The sequence below is a fragment of the Drosophila serrata genome, unplaced genomic scaffold, assembly GCF_035046125.1.
Source record: "Drosophila serrata isolate PLE 108 unplaced genomic scaffold, ASM3504612v1 contig_160, whole genome shotgun sequence".
NCBI lineage: Eukaryota > Metazoa > Arthropoda > Insecta > Diptera > Drosophilidae > Drosophila > Drosophila serrata.
Genome location: NW_028257058.1, coordinates 394,998 through 415,461, shown reverse-complemented (window position 1 = coordinate 415,461; position 20,464 = coordinate 394,998). Strand labels below are relative to the sequence as shown.

Here is a 20,464-nt window from a genome sequence, read left to right as displayed (position 1 = left end):
ATACATTTAATACGGTGCTGGTATCAACAATAAAATGCATCGTGTGTTACGAAATGTCATGTCATGCAATGTCGGATTAAAAAAAGGAATCTCTTAATAAACAATTTTGTTAGTATTATAAAAAAAGGTCTCTAAATATTTATTTTGAAAACCATGTGATCTGTAAAATAATTGATTTCTATGTTTAAGAATTTCGTTTAGTTATGTTAGAAAGTAAATTTTTTTTAATATATCTTAATTCTGTTTTATGTTATTTTATGTTTAAACGTAAATAAAAGTTTAAAAATTGAAACATAATCTATTTTTTTTTTATTAAAAATGTTTCAAATACTCGATTTATCGATATTTTTCGGATGACAAATATTTGATCGATTTTATATTTAGTAATAAATTATATTCCATTGATACGGAGTTTTTTTTTATACTTATTTTCACAAAAGTGTTGGGGTTATTTAAATTATTATATTTTTGAAATAAAGTTTTCAAACTTTTAAAATATAAATAAACCCTGACAGTGTTATATTATTTTAACCAAAAGTTTGCGTCGCTAATGTATAGAAAATTTAAGACGACTTCCTGCAGTATCATTCATCAGTAATTCATCAACATACACTTCGTTTAAAAATATATTTAGTTTTAAATTTTAGTTTTTCCGTTTTAATTCTACATTTTTCTTCATAATTCCACAGTTTTCGGTTTAATTTCACAGTCAGTTACACTCCGGTTTTTTAGTGAAAGATTTATGGGAGAGTCGATTTAGACTTAATTGTCGAATCAGAGCGTCGGCTTGTTGATGAAACGTTGATGAAACTTAAATGACAGTGAGCTATTAATGACATGTTGCGGTCAGGTCTTTGAATCTTTTTCCCCCATATATGTATATTTCTTTACATAGTTACTTATAACATTCATAATTTTGTAAGCGGCAAACTTAAAAAAAAAGAAACACGAACAAAAAATTAATTAGAACTTCTGATTTTGATAAAGATGAATGCCATAAATCTATTATTATCTATTATAAAATTAAACGAAAAGAAAAAACTGAAAGTACCGTGAGCGAATATCCAAGTTTTACTGAGTTTATAGCCTCTTTTCAGTTTTTATGAACAGATTATACTTTCCGCTTACCTTTTCGCCTTGTCTTTTCCATTTCTTTGGGTCTTGGTTGATTTTACTGTATCAGCGACGACGGCCATTTTCACTGGCTTATTAGCAATGGGTAATGATATATCCGCTTTGTTCAATTGCTCGAAATTGGGTTGAAACTGAGAGGCGAAATGTACAATACTTAGCAAGTGTTTATTCTCAAAGATTTAAAGTTAATTCAGTAAATATTGTAAGGGTTAACAGTTAAGAAGAAGACATTTTATGCATTTTTTTAAATTAGCCCGAGTGGTAAATTTTAAAAACAATTTACAACTCAATAGCACAGTCTACATACCTGCGGCTCTCTATTCCATTCGTTATCGGTAGTATCCTCTGAATCATCGAATTGACTTTTCCATTGGGAGGCCAGTGTAACGGCACCGCCTTTAGTAACCTGCTGCAATGCCGACACATTCTCGTCATCGATTAATGCAAACTGGGTTACTGAATGATCACGGTCGCCGGTTAAGCTGCTTCTGCCAGTGTTGCCACCTCCTGTTGGCGTTGATCCACTGTTTATCCTTTGAATTGAACTCGGGGTGGTTGTTGTTCCGGTACCGCCCGAAGAGGATGGCCTCAGGTTGGTGGATGTGATGGAACGACGATTAACTGGTGGCATGTTGGCTATATTAAACATTTGACCGTGCAAATTGAGGGCAAATTTAGAAGACGAACTGTTTCCACTGCCAGAAAAGTTTCCAGCTGTAAACGGCGCAATCTGTTCCTGTTTTACTGATGGCAGATCGATGGATCCTTGTTGATTCACCGTCAATTCATGGACACTCATTGGCGGTGCTGTAAGAACACGAAGACGACCAAATGTGGCCGATTTTATTGGTTCATCCGTTGATCGCTTCTGAATTTCATTGGATTTCTCATTCAATTTCTGTGTTTGCTTTTCTGCATTTCCCGACTTAATTTGTGATTGTAATTTCTGAATCTGCTGTTGCACTTCGACTGTTTCCACATTTTTTTTGTCATTCGTAATGCCATTGTCTTCGGTGTCAGCTTTGCTTTCGTCGCAGTTCGTTGCATTCTTTGGCAAAAGATTTGCTAAAGCTTTCTCCTCGGATTGTGGATACTGTAATTATATTTGTAGTGGAAAAAGTATTAATTTTAAATAGTAGAGAGAATAGAGAATAGTTCTGTTTGCTCCATTCATCAAAATATATCTTTTTTACATTTCTACGTTCCTATTTTAGTCGAACAGCAACCCAAAAAATTGTCAATTGCGACATTGGCAAACAAAGTAAATTTATGAAAAATGTTTTATCGCTAGCGTTCAAATTATTGTCTTCTATTGAAAGTCAATTGAACTCCTAAAAACTGAAACCGGTGGTTCAATGTCGGTTGAATTTTTAGATTGTTTAAAACGAATAAGAAAGTAAAAGTAACTTTAAAGATTTTCAATATCTTTTAATTTCTTTTTTCTATTTGACTGAATGACTAAAAATTTCGGCAGATGAAAACAACCAGCTAAATACAGGTGTTTTTTTTTAACTTTATAAAGTCATATTAAGATGAAGTAAAACGGATTGGATTTTGCGCTCATATTACTTATTTATTAATTTAACCTCTTCTTGCCGGCTTGGAAAGCTCTGCATGCAAGCAATTTTTATATTTTGTAAATTTCCCTCCGTCCTGGCTTTTAAAATATAAACGAATTATTTATTTCGCTTGGAAAATCGAGTTTTGCCGCTTGAAGAATATATATTGTGTTAGTACTAGGCTTGACAGCCTACGACAAGCCCATTTTAATTTTATCAGTAATTCGAATGGACTGTCATTGATAATTTCTGAACAAAAGTAACATATTTGTTGATGAACGGTACGGCAAGGTAATTCAATTATATCCACCTGTACATATTTATTTACAGCTTTACATTCATAGATTTGCATTGTTGTTGTTTTAAAACTGAGTGAATAAATTGCGTAAAAACAAAAAAGCGGACATTTTTAGAACAGCTTCTCCAGATTATATGTATTTTTTATTTAAAAACATAACTCTGAGGTTTTCTTTTCAATATTTTAATATTTTTTAATATTTTAGGATTTTGGTTTTAATACTATGAAAATCGGACGACTATATCATAAAGCTGCCAGAGAAACGATCGTTAAATGTACAGGAAAATTCAGAACTCTGAATGTAAACATACCGAAAGTAGACATAAAATCATTGTTTTTAACATAAAAGTATACGATTTATATTTTAGTTATTTTTAATGATCGGCAGGCCGAAGTAAGCTTCCTTGCTGGTGTCATTGTCACTTCTGGCGACCCTACTCGTTGTGCTGTCAACGCGATGACACACAGAAAAACCGCGAGCAAACATTAAATGCTGATATAAATTTCGAGAAATTTGTCTTATAAGCAGCAGTTTCATTTAGGACACTTACAGAATTTCCATAAACCGGCGCAGAATTATTTTGATTTGTCATTGAAAACGAGCCAGTGCCGACACCGACGCCGTGTAACTGGTTGCCTTTTGATTGGAAAACTGGTTGTGGAACATTATGACTTTCTCCCAAGCCAATTACTGGTGTTTTAACAGCAATATTTTGAATGTTGGGATTTATGGATACGGGCGTGTTTGTGGCTACCAAATTTTTGTGTACAACATTTTGATTATTGGCACTATGCTGTTGCAAGTTAGCTTCGCCGGAAGTTTTTGGCTGTGGATTTAGTGATGTTGCATTGCAGTTTCTGTCCACCTTGAATGAGTTAAAAACAAGTTCATTAATATCATAATTATTATTAATACCATTGAAGCTATTGCTATTAATTTTCTGTCCTTACTTTTTCTTTAATATGTAAGGGCTCGGTGGCTGTAATGTGAGCTGTTTCGATTTCCCCTCGCTTTCGGACCTATGTAGTAATGGAGAGAAGATATTTGTTTAAGATGATGAAAGCACAATTAGTTAGAAAAGGTTTCGCATCGACCTCTTGATATGCACCTTTTCCTGTTATAGCCCATTTACACTAACATTAGTTATCTATCGAACACCGATGTCAAAGAGAACGCGAAAACACAACATGAACAGTTCAGGGCATCACGCATGCATCAGCATGCAGTGGCGCAGTCTGCTCTTTCAGTTTTTTTTTTTTAGTTTTTGGTTTTAAGGCGCCAGCACTCGTGCCAGACGGTCGAAGTTTGCGTTAAGCGATCTGGGAATATTTAAAAACACAATGCAACTAAACTTTGGCGTCCGGTATCAGGCACATCGTCGCGATCTCGAGTTTGGAAGAACAAAGTAATGCGTTTTGGGACGCAAATGCAGATCGTTTGCTCGTACATTCTGTCTGTCTCATGACGACGGTGGCGGTTGCCTTTTTTGTCTGGTCTTTCCGTTAGATCTCGCGCCCACCGTTTGTTCAGACCTACCTAAATCGAGTTTCTGCTTTTGACAACAATAAATTATTTGATTTTAACACTAAAAACGTCTGTCTGGAAGTAGGACTCCTTTCCAAAATAATTAAAAATACATTGTCGATAAACTCACATATTCAGTTCCACTTGCGTTAGATGCTGCCACAGTCATTTGTGTTATATTTCCATGCACATAATCGTTTTTAAGAGGAACCAGGGGGTTGCCTGCTGCTGTTGTTGCACTGATATTGCCGACGATGGCCGTTGAATCAACTTTTTCCCAGTCATAAGGATCTGACTCTTTGACGCCGCGCCTTTTCATACAGCGCTCAAATAATCCTATGAGCATCTAAAATAATTAATATTTGTTGTTTATTAATGATAAAATGAAAGTATGTATAACTTACCGCATAATCTGGTCGGTCGGCATAGGTTAGCGACTGTATATGCTCTAGGAATTGCTTTAGATCCGACGGTAGATGCTTCAGCAATATTCTATGATCATATTTCTCCTTCGTTAAGCCTACTTGTTCCTTATCTTTTATTTTACGCCAAGGCAACTGACCATTTACGAACTCAACGAGCATATAGAATAGGGACCATAAATCATCGTGTCGTCCCATTTCCCTATTGCGATGGGCATTGATGGAAGCATATCGAACAGTGCCACGAAAGCCAGCGGCAGCTCTAGGGCACCGAACTTCACCCGTACCCGTTGTGTATTGACGCGCCAATCCAAAGTCCAACATATAGACCCGTCGACAATTATAAGGCAATCGACCAACAGAAAAATTGCTCTAAAATAAGTAATGTGTGGAAAATATGGATATGGAATCCTTGTTTCGAATAAGACCTCAAATAAATGGCTCTTTTCCTCTTATATACCCTTGCAAAGTATTACAATTGCAGTCAGAAGTTTGCAACGCAGTGAAGGAGTTCCCTCCGATCATGTATAGTATATATATTGTTGTTCAGCATCCGTCCGTTTCTACGTAAACTAGTCCCTCAGTTTTGAAGCTATCTGAATGAAACTTTGTATTTAGTCTTCTATATACTCTCACTCGTATATATGTCGGAACGGGCCGGATCGGACGACTATATCATATAGCTGTCATAGGAATGATCGGAAAAGTTTTACAAAAAAAATTATAAAATTTTTAGTTTTCAACAGAATTTGATCAAATTTGAGATATAGCCATTTCATATTATTCTACAATTTTGTGAAAAATTTTATGAAAATCGGACGGCTATATCATATAGCTCCCATAGGAACGATCGAAAAATTAATTCAATTAATAAGTATAACATTTTCAGTTTTCAACAGATTGTCATCAAATTTGAGATATAGCCGTTTCATATTATTCTACAATTTTGTGTAAAATTTTATGAATATCGGACTAATATATCATATAGCTCCCATAGGAACGATCGAGAAATTTGAGAGGAATGAGAATGACGGTGGCTGTTGTCGGAAGACTGACAATCGCGGTGGCGATAACATTTTTAGTTTTCAACGGAATTAAATCAAATTTGAAATATAGCCATTTCATATTATTCTAAAATTTTGTGTAACATTTTATGAAAATCGGATTACTATATCATATAGCTCCCATAGGAATGATCGAGAAATTAATACAATTAAATTTATAAATTTTTCAGTTTTCAGCTGATTTTCATTAAATTTGAGGTATAGCCATTTTATATTAGTCTTAAATTTTGTGTCAAATTTCATGAAAATCGGACGACTATATCATATAGCTCCCGTACAAACGATCGTTAGATATAGAGGAAAATGCAAAACTACGAATGTAAAACTGTAAATAGAGTATAGGTAAATAAAATGAAGGCAGGCATTACTTTATTGCTTTTAAATATATATAATTTATATTTTATATATATTATTCATAGTGATCGAAGTTCTATCTGCAAGGGTATGTAATCTTCGGCGTGCCGAAGTTAGCTTCTTTTTTTGTATTTTATTGACATTGATATTCATTAGGAATGGGCTTACCGGCTTTATATCACGATGAAGAAATCCAACCGAATGTATCGATTCAATGGCCTTTAGAATTTGTAAGCCCAACCTAAGTGTTGTACTAAGCGAAAATGCACCACGCGGCTGAGCGCGTCGAAGCTCGGCTAGATTCTTGCCTTGCAACTGCATTACCACGTAATTGAATCGATCGTTGCGGCCGCAGCCAATAAAGCGGCAAACATGCTCCTTGCCCTGCAGCTTCTTAAGAACAGCCACTTCCATTTTGAGAACTTGCTTGGGCTGACGCGCAGACTCAACTTTAAGGGCAACCTGCTCGCGAGTAATAAGATCTTGGCCCTCGTAGATTTCACCGAAGCCGCCGCCGCCAATTTTCCGAACGACCTGCAATAGTAAAATTCATAATAAGACAAAGTATATTTTCTTTGAGATTTGGTAGAAACTTTTTTAGATGTTTTTCAAAAAAATTGCATCTAAGAGGTGTAGCAATTTTTTTATTTTTTCAGAGTTTCGGGTTTCATTTTATGAAAATCGGACGAATATAACATAAGACCTGTAACTGTAATAACATAAATAAAGTATATATTGGCGGATGTTGTTTTTTAATTTACATTGATTATCTAATTGCAATCTGCAAGGGTATAGAAATCTCGGCGTGCCGAGGTTAGCTTCCGTTCTCGTTGTATGTATTCCCATATCTTCTTAGAAAGGAAATTGTTTGATCCCATTACTAATAATAGTTGTTGTTTTATTATGACTGCGGGGGCTTCGGCTTTCCAAAATTTCGTTTCTTATTATATTGGAGTTTTTGTTTACAATTGTTTATTTTTTACCATTTTTACTAATGCCTATTACCTATATTACATATTCAAATGTTTTTATAATGCACTTACGAAGTCTAGTAGAAAAAAAGCCTTTAGAATAGTACGATATACATAACAACTGAGTCGTCCTTACCTTCCAACGCTCCTTCACCACATGGCCCGGCTGCAGCAGATCTTCGGAAGTCATCTTGCCGGATTCCTTTTCTTTGGCTCCACCTACGACCTTGTCGATCTTTTCAGGATTAAGATAGGGATTATGAATTGGAGGTTGAGCTGCAGGTGGTGCCGGTGACGATGGCACTTTAAAGGTGACGCGACTGCGCAAACCTAACCGATTCTGTTTCGCCGGCAAGGTGGCCGATCGTTGTAAGGCATTTGGATACCGATGCTCTTCGGTTGTTGCCTCTGCTCTATATATATTAGGCTCCTCCGCAGCCACAGGAGTTGTGTCCCCAGCGTGTTCTATCTGCTTTAGGAGACGAGACTGCAGGATGGCAGCGCCCAAAGCCGCGGGTGGCGGTGGTTTTGATGGCGGCGGTGGATGAAATCTTAATATTTTTTTTTGTAAATCCCGTCTAGAGTCTATAAAGTGCTCCTGGTTGGATGACGGATGACCCTCATCGGGCGCAGAAGCATTTTTATCGTTCCTGAAATAAAAATGCATAATTTTCAGTCAATAAAAGGATATACTAAGGTATGCACATATGTATATACATACACACATATGTACATATGCATGTTTGTTTACAAATAGATGCAGATATATGTATGTACATTACTGGGCGGTCTTATTTTCAGGTAAATATAAATATCATCCCATATTGAAGGCTGCCGAAGCCATGCTCGGCAGAGTATTATAGAAAAAAACATTGCCAACGTTTAGTTGTTAATTGATTTGCAGCTGTTCTGCTTCCAATGTAATATGCAAACAGTATTGAAAACCCCTTTAAGAGTTTGGTATTTTTTTATATTTATGATTCATGGCGAGGGTAAAACTGTTTGCGAGCGCGAAAGAGTATATTATTTTGAGGTGTGACCGCTCTTTTCACTAATTCTTCGCCATTTTTGGAGGGCAAATGTTGCGGTCATACTTTGTTCATCCGCTTTTTTTGAAACTTAAGACGCGTTCAACATTTCATGATTGTTTTTTTTTATTAATATTCGTCCCAAAGCGATTGGCATGTATTGTAGAGGTGGCGCCTTAGAGAGCTATCTTAATAATCTGTTCCAGGAGCATCGAGATCTCTCAGATTGGCAAGTCGAGCTGTTCAGCTGTTCCAATTTGTCCTTGCTGGCCTGTATCATTCTTATATATACATACATATATATTTCTCTTCAAGGTTTCCCTCTTCCCCACAAATTAATATACATTCCAGAAACCTGAAATATTTTAATTCTCTTTACTTAATTAATTATATTAACTGTATCAGCTCCTCTAAACTTCTTAATTCCCCTTTTCCGCAAATTTTTGTTCATGGCAGGATTTATAATTAAAAAATTGTTATTATTATTATTATTATTTTGCAAGCCGCTAGAAAAATACTAAAAGTGTGCGGTCGGGAATCTCCTAACGCCATCCAACTTTCTAGTATTTTTCAGTTTATGTCTCCGTACAGGCCTTAAAAACGGCGCTGACGAACAGCCGTTTTAAATTATTTTCCTCTTGCTCTCTCTCACTGCATGAAAACGGTGTTTTACCCTCGCCATACGTTGCTTACGGTAGAACTATTTGCAGCGAAAAAAGGTAGATTTGTTTGTAGATTTGTTTTCGGAATTTTTGAAAGGCATATGATGCGGCCATATTTTGAAACCAACAATCTTTTTTGAAAATTAAGACCCGTGGAATATCTGTAGCTTGGTTTTTAAATATTTGTCCCAAAGCGTTACCTTCTTTTTTAAAAACTAATATAATTGCCAATATCACAAAACATTGTCTTTGTTTCTACCAATTTAATTAAATGAATTGTATCTGCTCTTCTGAACTTCAGAATTTGTCTTTACCGCACACTATTGTCCTAGGCGGAATCCACAACTTTAAATATATTTGAAGTAGTTGCAAGTGTGAGCGAGAAGCAAATATTCGAGAACAGCCTTTTTTTAAATAAATTTTATATTCTTTCCCCCTCTGGAATTCGCGTGACAGTACAGGCCATTAAAGTAAAGTAAGGTATGCTGAGGGCAAAAATGGTTTGCCGCTCGACAAAGTTTATTCTTTTGAAGTGGGACCGCTCTAGTTTTTCGGCATTTTTGGAGGGCAAATGTTGTGGTCCTACTTTGTTGACCCGGCTCTTTTGAAACAAAGACTCTTTCAACATTTTATGGTTGGTTTTTGATTAATATTTGTCCCAAAGCGATTGGAATGCATCCAGCGGGTGCGCCTTCCGTGGACAATAATAATAATATTAATTTTAAGCAATCTGTAAAACCTGTAGAAGGAACTCGGACGATTGGATACGGATGGATCGCTGTTCTGTCCATGGAAGAACATGGCACCAGCGTCCAAACCTATGTACTCCTTCGGCGTACCCACGATACAATTACACATTGCCGAGTAAAAACAAGTAACCCCTTAAAAAGGCACTAATGAATAGCCGTTTAAAACTGTTTGTTTCTCGCTCCCTCTCCCTGCTTAGAAACGGCGACTTAGCATCACCGTAACGTACTAAAAAAAATTAAATGTATTTTGTATTATAACTTGTTTATACAATACAAACGAAGTTAATACTGTGTTTTTGCATTAAAATAATTTTTATGCTGCTGCGCGACCAAATAAACTGGGTTTAAAGAAATGGAAACGCCAAACGATAATCTCAACAAATAAAATTAATTTATAGTGGAAATAGGGAAAAATATTAGGCTTTATCTTTTAATTTTCTGATACTTTACAAATTTTTATATTATATGATAAATCCATTCTATTTCTTATTATTCCTCAGAATATTCAACTTTTTCTATAACCTTTTGTAATTGATAATACTTATTTTACGCTTCACAAATATATCAAAACCTGTTTTAACTCAATAGCAATGTTTTGAAATACATTTATTATTATTTCTTTTTTTTATTACACATTTTATTTGAAGACTACAGATTTGTCACCTTGAATGATTATTATAAGTATTGTTCTTCATGTAATTTTTTGCAATAATTATACATTTTTTCAGGCAGATTTATAAGTTTGGTTTCATAGTTTCTGGCAGCACCACCCATAGTAACGCATACTGCTTTATTTACCCTTAATTGTAAAACAACCCCATACCTATATAAGCCATTGCTAAACAGGATTTATATGAATTGAATAAGCAGGTAAGCTTTGGTAGCTTCAAGAAATATAAGTTGAATAGTTAAGAATTTAACAAATTAATAGATAAAAAGATAATTGTTTGAAGTAATTTGTTATAAATACCATATTTACATACCAGCAGTGCTTCCTTTTTTTTAGGAAATGGTGCTTCTACATATAATCGAAAATTCACCGAAGCCTCCGTTTAATGAGCAGAATCAATATTATAATCTGGAGTTCGCTTTTGACACCTTGTTAGGTTGACTACACTAAACTTGGATACTATCTATTTTAAATGCATTATATATTTAACAATATTTACGAAAATTACAAGACTTGGTATTGATTTTGATATTTTTTCTCAATTAAACTGAAAAGCCAGCAGCTGACATAGAATATTACTACTACTTTTCCAATTTTCCAAGCAAAGTACTGCGCATGCGTTGTTCATAAGGCAGGACATATTCGATGGCATCTAAGTATCGATTATTCAGAACTAAAGGTTTAGTAGTGACTTTTTTTTAACCGATAGACTACTCTTAATATATGTTTATATGTATATATTTATTTGAATAAGCCATCCCCAATTTACTTACCTGAGATTTTCTTGTAAATGCATAGTGTCGTCTTTTGTTTTTTATACTTTTCTACGCAAAATTCGCGTATTTTTATTGTACAATAAAATCACAGTAATCATAAAATTTTTTCTCATTTTTCTATTCACATTTACTCATTTTTAAAAATACCGAAGAATATATTTTATTCAATACACCCACAGTTGTTTATATAAAGTAGAGCTCTACATATAAAAATAAGGTACTAGGTATTATTAATAATACATAGAATAATATTTTGGCTTTATATATGTATGTAGACACTAATATAAATTATATAGATATGCCTACATATGTAACTGTAAGTAAAATCTATTTTTAAAGCACCGATATAATTATTTCTACCGAATTTTAAAAACTAACTTTAAACACATTTCACAGCCAATATTACTTCACATGTTTTTTAACACTTTATTTGTATGTAAATTATACACATACGTAAATATAGATCGATACGATAGACCGTTTAAAATATATTTTTAAAAAATTTTAATTAATTTTTGAAACACATATTATTATTGAAAGCAACCGAACAAATTTTCTCGAAAAAATTTCAACATTTTCAACGAGCTTTTCGCTTATAACCAAAAGTATTTGTGTTCCGTCTCTCGGCATTTGATACATATATACTTTTAGATATACACTGATAGATAAATATACACTATTTCTGTGTGTGTATAACATAAACAAGAATGAAAAAGCTATCTTTAGTCAGAGAGAAAGCTTGACACCTTTATAAAATGGATATATTCGATCAATATTTATATATATGTATGTACATATTTTACATTTTTGGGCAACTTACATATTAAAAATTTTTTAAATCCAACAATCTCTTCTAACTAAATTAGTTCAAACAAAATAATCCCTTATAAAAAAGTCATTATTATTATTTAAAAAAAGAATACAAAAATAGACCAATTTTATTCAACCATTATTTATTAGGATTTAATGTATTATAACTGGAACCCAAGAAGATATTTAAATCCTTGCAGGGTATTACAACTTGAGTCATAGTTTGCAATGCAAGAAGGAGTCATTTCCGACCATATAAACTATATATATATTCTTGATCAGCATCAGCAGCCGAGTCGATCTAGCCTCTCAGCTTCAGTTAGTCTACTATATAATCAAACTGTACATAAGCCGGAATGTGTCGGACGAGTCGGACGACTGTAGCATATAGCTGCAATAAGTATGATCGAAAAAATTTAAGAACAAATCTGGAAGTTATAATTCCAGATATCAATATATTTATACCCTTGCAGGGTATTATAATTTTAGTCAGAAGTTTGCAACGCAGTGAAGGAGTCACCTCCGACCATATGAGGTATATATATTCTTGATCAGCATCAACAGCCGAGTCGATCTAGCCATGTCCGTCCGTCCGTCTGTCCCTTTCTATGCAAACTAGAGTCTCAGTTTTGAAGCTACATAAATGAAACTTTGTAGTTAGTCTTCTATATACTCTCACTCGTATGTCGGAACGGGCCTGATCAGACGACTATATCATATAGCAATTAAATTAATACAAATAAAAATATTCATCCAATGTGAGACATACCCATTTTATATTATTCTACTATTTTTTTAAATTTTATGAAACTCGGACTACTATATCACAAAGCTGCCGTAGGAACGATCGAGAAATTAATATAAATAAAAATTCGAATTTTTTCAGTTTCCAACAGATTTTTATTTATTTTAAGATATAGCCATTTTACATTATTCTACAATTATGTGTACCATTTTATGAAAATCATCATATCATATATCTGCCATAGGAACGATCGAGAAATTAATACAATTAAAAAATATAACTTTTTCCGTTTTCTACTGAGTTTTATCTTATTTGGGATATAGCCATTTTATATTATTCTACAATTATGAGTACAATTTTATGAAAATCTGACTACTATTATGTCATAAAGCTGCCGTAGGAACGATCGAGAAATTAAAGTTAAAATGTATAACTTTTTCAGTTTTTAACCGATTTTCATCAAATTTGAGATATAGCCCTTTTATAAAAGTGTTGAATTTTGATTTTAATTTTATGAAAATTGGACGACTACATAAATGATCGTTGTATAAAGAGGAAAATGCAAAATGTGCAAAATTTGAATGTAAGACTGTAAGTATAATATCTAAAGGTGAATGAATTAAAAGCCTGCTTTACTTCATTGCTTTTAAACATAACAAGAAAAAAAAGGCTAACTTCGGCACGCCGAAGTTTCTATACCCTTGCTGGTTTGCAGTTTGATCACTAGGAATCAATACAATATAAATTATATTAATTTATGTATAAAAAACATATTTACAGTTTTACAGTTGCAGTTAGGGCTTTTATATGAAAACAAACCCACGGCTAGTGGCAGAATGCAAAAAGGCCCTTAATAGAGTTGCTGATAAAAATTAGGTACAGGTAACATGGGTACCGGGACACAACGAGATCCCGGGAAATGAAAAGGCAGACGAACTAGACCGTGCAGGCTCGGCAGGTCTAAGTACAGACTTCGAATTACCGATCTCCCTAAACGCGATCCAGACAAGGATCCATGACCACTTCAAGCAGATAGCTAACAAAGCATGGTAAGAGAGAGCACAGAAGGTCAAAAGAATGTTGGCCGAGGTGCGACAAAAAACGAACCAGTGAACTGATATCCAACAGCAAACGGGATATCAGCAGGATCGCGGCAGTGACCACTGGACATTGGGCGATCGGATCGCACGAAATGAAGATGAGACTGCCACACAATACAATCTGTAGAAGCTGCAAGAAAACTACAGATCAAGAGACACCGGAACATCTGATCTGCTTCTGCCCAGCGCTGGATCACTAGATGGAGTCACTGGGAAGCATAGGAAAGCTGAAAGTTTCGGCAATCCTAGGCTTCCTTACAGACTCTGGTTGGTACTGATAGTGAACTGGACCACCAACACCGAACAGGGAGTGGAACAAAAAGGAGCTTAGCTCTAATTGCAGGACCTAGTATCGGGCCTCACCACTGTATCCTACCTACCTTTACAGATGCAGTTTTGCGTTTTCATCTATATATAATGGTCGTTTGAATGACAGCTATATGATACAGAAGTCCGGTTTTTAAAAAAATTAAAACTAAAATTCTAGAATAGTATAAAATGGCTGTATCTCAAATTATATGAAAATCTGTTGAAAATTGGACAAGCAAGAGTTTTTTTAACTTCCGATCATTTTTATGGAAGCTGTATAATATAGGCGTCCGATCCGACCCGTTCCGACATATACACGAGTGAGAGTATATAGAAGACTAACTGCAAAGTTTCATTAAGGTAGCTTTAAAACTGAGGAACTAGTTTGAGTAGAAACGGAGAGACGGACAGACGGACATGGCTAGATCGACTCGGCTGTTGATGCTGATCAAGAATATATATACTTTAGATGGTCGGAAATAGCTCCATCACTGCCTTGCAAACTTCTGACTAAATTTATAATACCCTGCAAGGGTATAAATATATATATTTTATATTGTATTTGTGCAGGGGGCGATCCTGGCGCTAAAGATCCTGTGTTAAAAAATAACTCCCGCGACGCAGAAGTAAAATAATATAACCCCAAACGTTAAAAAGAGAAGTCGGGGGCGTCGCAGGGCACGCTTCAGTGCCTCAGCTTTATTTCACTTCATACATAGAACTGATTATCTTAAACATAAGGGTTGCGCTCCCGACCGATAAGCTAAGCTTAACAGTGCGAGAGCGGGCCCGATCGGTCTCTCAGCGTGCTTAGCAGCGAGCAAAGCTCGGGAACTCGGGAGCGGGCGGTCGCGAATATCGAAAAGAGGAGAGCGCGAAGGGCCTCCTGACGTGTACATTCTGCCCCCTTTCAATTACTCGGGTTGCAACATATTCCGCCCTTATACAACTCGCTGCAGAACGGAAGACTGGGGCGAAGCGACTGCCGCGGTCTGCAGGGTATCCTGGCTAGGGGCGGAAATTGCCTATGCGCACCGAAGTGCAGCTGAGGAGCGGTGGACGAAGCCGTGGAGTGTCTGAGGAGTGCCGGGGAGAGGCGAAGGATCCTAAGGGAGACGTCAACGTCCGTAGCGGTTAAAGTTCGCGGGTTGAATTTAACCTCTAATACGCCTGCCCTCCAGAGCGTTCGCGTGGTGCGAAGCGCCGGCATCTTCTCGAAGCGGACTGGAAAAAATATATCAGTTAGAAGAGTGGTCAGTAAATAACGCTAATTAGGATGCTGCGATCAGGGTGCGGGAACTGGATTTTCAGGCATATGCAGGAGCGTGTGGTGGTGCTAATTGCACGTCTTGCATCGGTCATCACTGCGGCACTTGCCTTGGGAATGTTCGTGGGCCAGTTGGAACAGTAAAGGTTGGTGGACACCGCGCTGAGCCTCTTCTCAGCATTAAGCCTGAGGAACTTTTGGCATTTTCAAAGCTGATGGATTCCGCTGCAGACTCGGCATGGGTAGGATAAAATACCTCGTCTGCTCTTGACGTAGCCGTAGGGAATCCGCGAACGAGGATATCCTTTGGATCGGTGCGATTTCTGGGCTCGAAGGTTCAGGAGCATTCTGAACACTGAAGATGGCCTGCGTCTAGCTCGTTCCAAGTTGGAATGTTCGCCTTATTATGGGTAGATTGCTCCCACATGGAAAGCGTGAGCTTGGGAAGCTTCGAGGAAACCTCCAGGAGGCAGTCCCACGCTTCGACCTGAATGGTGGACAACTCTAAAGCCGTTAGACAACTCTGTATAGTGCCTTGCAGCTCCTTTAGCGCGCTTCCGGACTCTTGGGGGACAGCCTAGATATTAAAAAAAAAATGGTAACTGGCTGTTGACTAGAAACTTCATATTCTCCAAGCGCTCCGTACTCTCAACGGATGCCGATATAAGTTCAGAACAACTATCGTAATCCCTTTCGACCTTTTCCCACAGAGAGCTTGGTGGTTTCTGGGGCGCCCCGAGTTTGGATATTTGCCTCAAATTGACTGACACGATTTGTCGTGGCAATAAACTTCCTCAACGCAATGTCGACGGCAGTAAGAGCCGTTTTTGTGGTCGATCGAGTGAGCCTTGACGATGGACCTGGGCTAGTATTTAAAGCATTCTCGCCGTTTGCTCTTAAGCGGAAAGCGGCGGACTTTGATTTAGACGGAGAGAGTCGCGGAGATGCGGACTGGGATCTTTCCAAACGGATAGACGGAATCGGTTAAAAAATTGTACAAAAAAAAATCGGAATCCCGCAATAATTTGAATGCCGAAGTAAACGAAAACTAATTGTGGCAGCAGATACAATTGAACTTGTTGCCACTGGAGTGCAGGTATCGGAGTGGAATCGGACTTGGAGTTGACACGAATAAAAACAATAAATCTTGCAGCAGTTCTACCGAAATGTAATGTTCGGCCCACTGTTGCAGACCGGCAGCTAGAACGAGACTGAAGAAAGCATTTACCTATCTTTAGCGGAAAAGTCACCGGGAACTGCTGGTAAAAGGACAGAATTTCCATATCCGGCTCGAAGGACCATATGTGCAGGGGAGGGCGATCCTGCCGCTAATGATCCTGTGTTGAAAAATAGCTCCCGCGACGCAGAAGTAAAATAATATAACCCCTAGACGTTAAAAAGAGAAGTCGGGGGCGTCGTAGGGCACGCTTCAGTGCCTCAGCTTTATTTCACTTCATACATAGAACTGATTATCTTAAACATAAGGGCTGCGCTCCCGACCGATAAGCTAAGCTTAACAGTGCGAGAGCGGGCCCGTGCGGTCCCTCAGCGTGCTTAGCAGCGAGCAAAGCTCGAGAACTCGGGAGCGGGCGGTCGCGAATATCAAAGAGAGGCGAGCGGGAGAACGTAGATTAGCCCGATGAACAGTACGCAAAGGGCCGACCTGCGGGAGCAATGTTTTGGAAGCTCGGTGGACAGAAACTTCACTGCATTGCAATGCGGACATACGACAGTTAATGAACCCATAACAACGCAGCTTAGATATTTATAAGCGATTATAGAACCGTGATTGAATGCAGCGCGATTCAAGTCAAAATTTACAGGTTGTCTTCTTCTAGTAAAATGTCGTCTATTCTGAGGAAGCGTTTCTGCAAGGTGATCCAGTGCCTATCGCGTCCGTCTTAATGCATTTTGTTCATTATTAAAAAAAAAAAAACACTCACAAAGATCACTTTGGCAAATTTGCTCTCAAATGTTGCTCTCAACATCTGTTGAGGCCATAAAGAATTTTCAGGAAGGTTTTCTAACATTTTTTAGTAACAAAAACCTTCGGCTGGCAGGCAATTGAAAAAAATGTCCTCCAAATCGGTTTAGCCGTTCTCAACTGATGCGATAATATGGAAATGATATTTTTTTAATTATTAAAGATCGAATTGGAATCCACATGGATATACCAATTTGGGCATGCCGAAGCTTTAATTCCTTCTTATTCTTATAACTAATAAGTGTTTTACTTTAATATTGTCAATACTGTTTAAGACGATATTTTTATATTATCTATTTTGGTTGACAAAATAAACATAAACTTGGCCCTGGATTTCGAATTAATAATATTTCTTCTGAGTGATTATTACAATCTTCCTTCTGTACATGCATTATCTTTTGAAGTAATCGCTGAAAAAAAAATATTACAAAAAAATTATTCACATAAATATGACACTAATTTTACTATGTTAATAAAAAATAAATAAACAAGAAAGGAAGCCGAAGTTTGTATATCCTTGCAAATTGATCATTTATTTTTAAAACATTTTTGGACCGTTTCTATGGCAGGTATATAATATAGTCATCCGATCCGGACCGTTTCGACTTACATACGACTGAGAGTATATAGAAAACTAACGCAAAGTGCAATTGTTTTTAGTAATAGTGAAAGAGGATATATTTGTATCTAATTATGAAGGATATACAATTCTTAGCTTTCTTAAATTTAATTTTAATATTACTATTTCTTACCTTTAACTTCCCAATCTCAGTACGTAGAGTTATAATTTTAATCTCTCCTTGGTCTAAGGTACTTCTCATTAAATTTATTTCAGCTTGAAGATTAATAAGGGAAACATCATAACTGTTCTTTCTTTCGATAGTTACTCTCGAACGTAGACACGATGACGTCTTCCGGATCTACATATGTTTATAGAGTAGTTATATATCCGAACACATAAAATTATTTAATTAATTAAGCTCACCTGATTTTTTAGTCTCGTATCAGCATGAATAGTTGATGTTTTTCTTATTAAGTCACTGGACTCCTTAAAGTAATTTGGTCCCAATATTCCACTTTGTACAAAATAAAGCTTGGCTTTATCAATACTAGTTTCGTCAAATTCTCCATTATTATTATTTCTAAGTTCTGCATTGCATTGTTTTGTGTTTTTTAAATTTCCAATAACGTTCAGTTCAGTGAAAGGAACGAGCTTTTGTACCTGCGTTTGTTGGCTCCGCTCTGCATTATTACTCCAATAATACATTATATAAGATCAAAATTGAAGAATCTGTTACAAAAAAAAGTAATTGTTTTGTGTTCATAATCATTAACTAAAAACCGTATGTCTATCTATATTTATATAAGGATAGATACAGAGGAAAATGCAAAACTGTGAATGTAAAACTGTAAGTATAATATGAATAGGTGAATGAATTAAAAGCAGGCTTTACTTTGTGTTTTTAACATAAATATATATAATTTATATTGTATTAATTCTTAGTGATCGAAGTTAGCTTCCTTTTTTGTTTATTTATAAGATTAAAACGCAATCAAAATTGGAATAGCATAAGTAAGAAGCCTAAAGAAAAACAAACATTTTAAAAATAATTTAATATTTTCTTTAAATCAGGCATCGTCACAAGATCTATACGAAATAGCAGCCAGACAAACAAAATAATCAACTGCTACCGTCCTCATTAGCCAGACAGAATGTACGAGCAAACGAGCTTTGTTGTTGCTACCTGACGCCAATTTTCAGTGGCATTGATTTTGTAATTCTTCACGGATCACTATACATATGCGAGCTTCGAGTCTAAGAGGAGTTACTGGGGTCTCATAAAAAGAATAGCGGAATGAGCCCCGAGAGCAGAAAGAGTCACTGCGTTCTTCTCGCCGCGCTAAAATATTTAATCTATAAACTTCAAACTAAGGGACTAGTTTGCGTAGAAACGGACAGGCGGACATGGCTAGATCGACTCGGCTGTTGATGCTGATCAAGAATATATGTATGTATATACTTTATATGGTCGGAGATGACTGCGTTGCAAACTTCTGACTGAAATTAGAATACCCTGCAAGGGTATAAAAAAATAGGATAGGGAAGATACCCCCTGTTCTTTTATATTTCCCAATAGTTATTGATTTAACACGCATTTTTTGAACATGTACAAATGTAATTATAGATTCTTTTTTTAAACATCTTGATTTCTAAACACATGGACTTTTTATTGTTATGTACATAGTTTATTTTACTTGACTTTTGTTTATTTTGAATTGCTTAATAGTCTTTCTTATTGGCAATTTATAATTGACCCGCATACAAACAATTACGTAAAATGCATTATTTTAATTCATTTCATTAAATACCAAAAAATGTTTTGGCAAATCGTATCACCGAATTTTTCGTTAAATTGTGCAAAAATTTGTAGTGCTAGTAGTCCTCCGGTATCGCTCATAAAGAAGTAAAATGTTGGTCAAATACTTTTGCCAATAACGACGTTTAATATGGATATTAAGTTAATTATAGATTGAATATCAATATTCAATAAAGATACAGTTATACACCTACATGCAAACATATATACAAATCTCAAAATATGTATATATTTATAATTACAAGTAAGTTTGTACAATCATTGAGAATATTTTGTCGGTAAAGCTTTGTACTGAAACTGACAAAAGAATGAAAAAAATGGTTGAGATGACTTCTTTGAGGGATTTTACAAAATTTTTTTTTGCAGAATCTAGTCGAAAACGAAACGAAACAAATGATAACGGTTTATAGGACAATGATAAGAGCTAAAGAAAATATGTCTTTTTATTTTAAATATAGCTCAATGAACTTAATTCCAGCCAATTAAAATCCTTCATCGATGCCAAAGCAAAATTTTCGAACTATTAATAAAGTAACTTATAAGATTTTCGCTAAAAACCATATTACAGTTTTATAGAATTAAGTTTAAGACGAATTTAGGTAATAGAAGCAATGTACAAATATTTAAATTTAAAAATAAAATAATTAAAATAATCACAA

At 35.8% G+C, this 20,464-nt stretch overlaps 2 protein-coding genes and 1 long non-coding RNA gene across 17 annotated transcripts in view; 1 reads left to right on the top strand and 2 right to left on the bottom strand.

Moving 5' to 3' along the window:
• The window catches only part of Asator (tau-tubulin kinase asator), a 19,408-nt gene extending 7,583 nt beyond the window's left edge, over positions 1-11,825 (bottom strand). The window contains exons 1-10 of one of the 12 annotated variants that reach the window (XM_086826433.1): positions 11,619-11,825; positions 11,210-11,412; positions 7,464-7,977; positions 6,525-6,890; positions 4,921-5,310; positions 4,647-4,862; positions 3,943-4,011; positions 3,543-3,857; positions 1,442-2,227; positions 1,129-1,265 (exon numbers count right to left, since the gene is read on the bottom strand). In XM_086826433.1, coding sequence (XP_086682559.1) covers positions 1,129-1,265; positions 1,442-2,227; positions 3,543-3,857; positions 3,943-4,011; positions 4,647-4,862; positions 4,921-5,310; positions 6,525-6,890; positions 7,464-7,977; positions 11,210-11,232 — 2,816 coding nt within the window. In that variant the 5' untranslated portion in view covers positions 11,233-11,412; positions 11,619-11,825. Of the gene's footprint in view, positions 1-1,128; positions 1,266-1,441; positions 2,228-3,542; positions 3,858-3,942; positions 4,012-4,646; positions 4,863-4,920; positions 5,311-6,524; positions 6,891-7,463; positions 7,978-8,104; positions 8,357-10,749; positions 11,065-11,209; positions 11,413-11,518 lie in introns of those variants that run through there. The other 11 variants (XM_020954228.2, XM_086826435.1, XM_086826434.1 and 8 more) reach the window with 11 other exon arrangements.
• LOC147644537 (uncharacterized) lies at positions 11,366-20,464 on the top strand. The gene is made up of 2 exons (XR_015270280.1): positions 11,366-11,429; positions 19,061-20,464. It is a non-coding gene; the product is annotated as an uncharacterized LOC147644537 (long non-coding RNA).
• On the bottom strand, positions 17,678-19,999 carry LOC110185427 (uncharacterized). 4 transcript variants are annotated; one of them, XM_020954243.2, is made up of 4 exons: positions 19,913-19,999; positions 18,413-18,718; positions 18,180-18,347; positions 17,678-17,837 (listed from the first exon to the last, which is right to left on the bottom strand). In XM_020954243.2, the coding sequence occupies exons 2-4, from the start codon at positions 18,692-18,694 to the stop codon at positions 17,721-17,723; spliced, it is 567 nt and encodes a 188-aa protein (XP_020809902.1). In that variant the 5' UTR covers positions 18,695-18,718; positions 19,913-19,999; the 3' UTR covers positions 17,678-17,720. The 4 variants fall into 4 exon arrangements, with proteins under 4 accessions (XP_020809902.1, XP_086682571.1, XP_086682573.1 ...); XM_086826445.1 differs by having other exon boundaries at positions 19,826-19,993; XM_086826447.1 differs by lacking the exon at positions 19,913-19,999 and adding an exon at positions 19,684-19,767.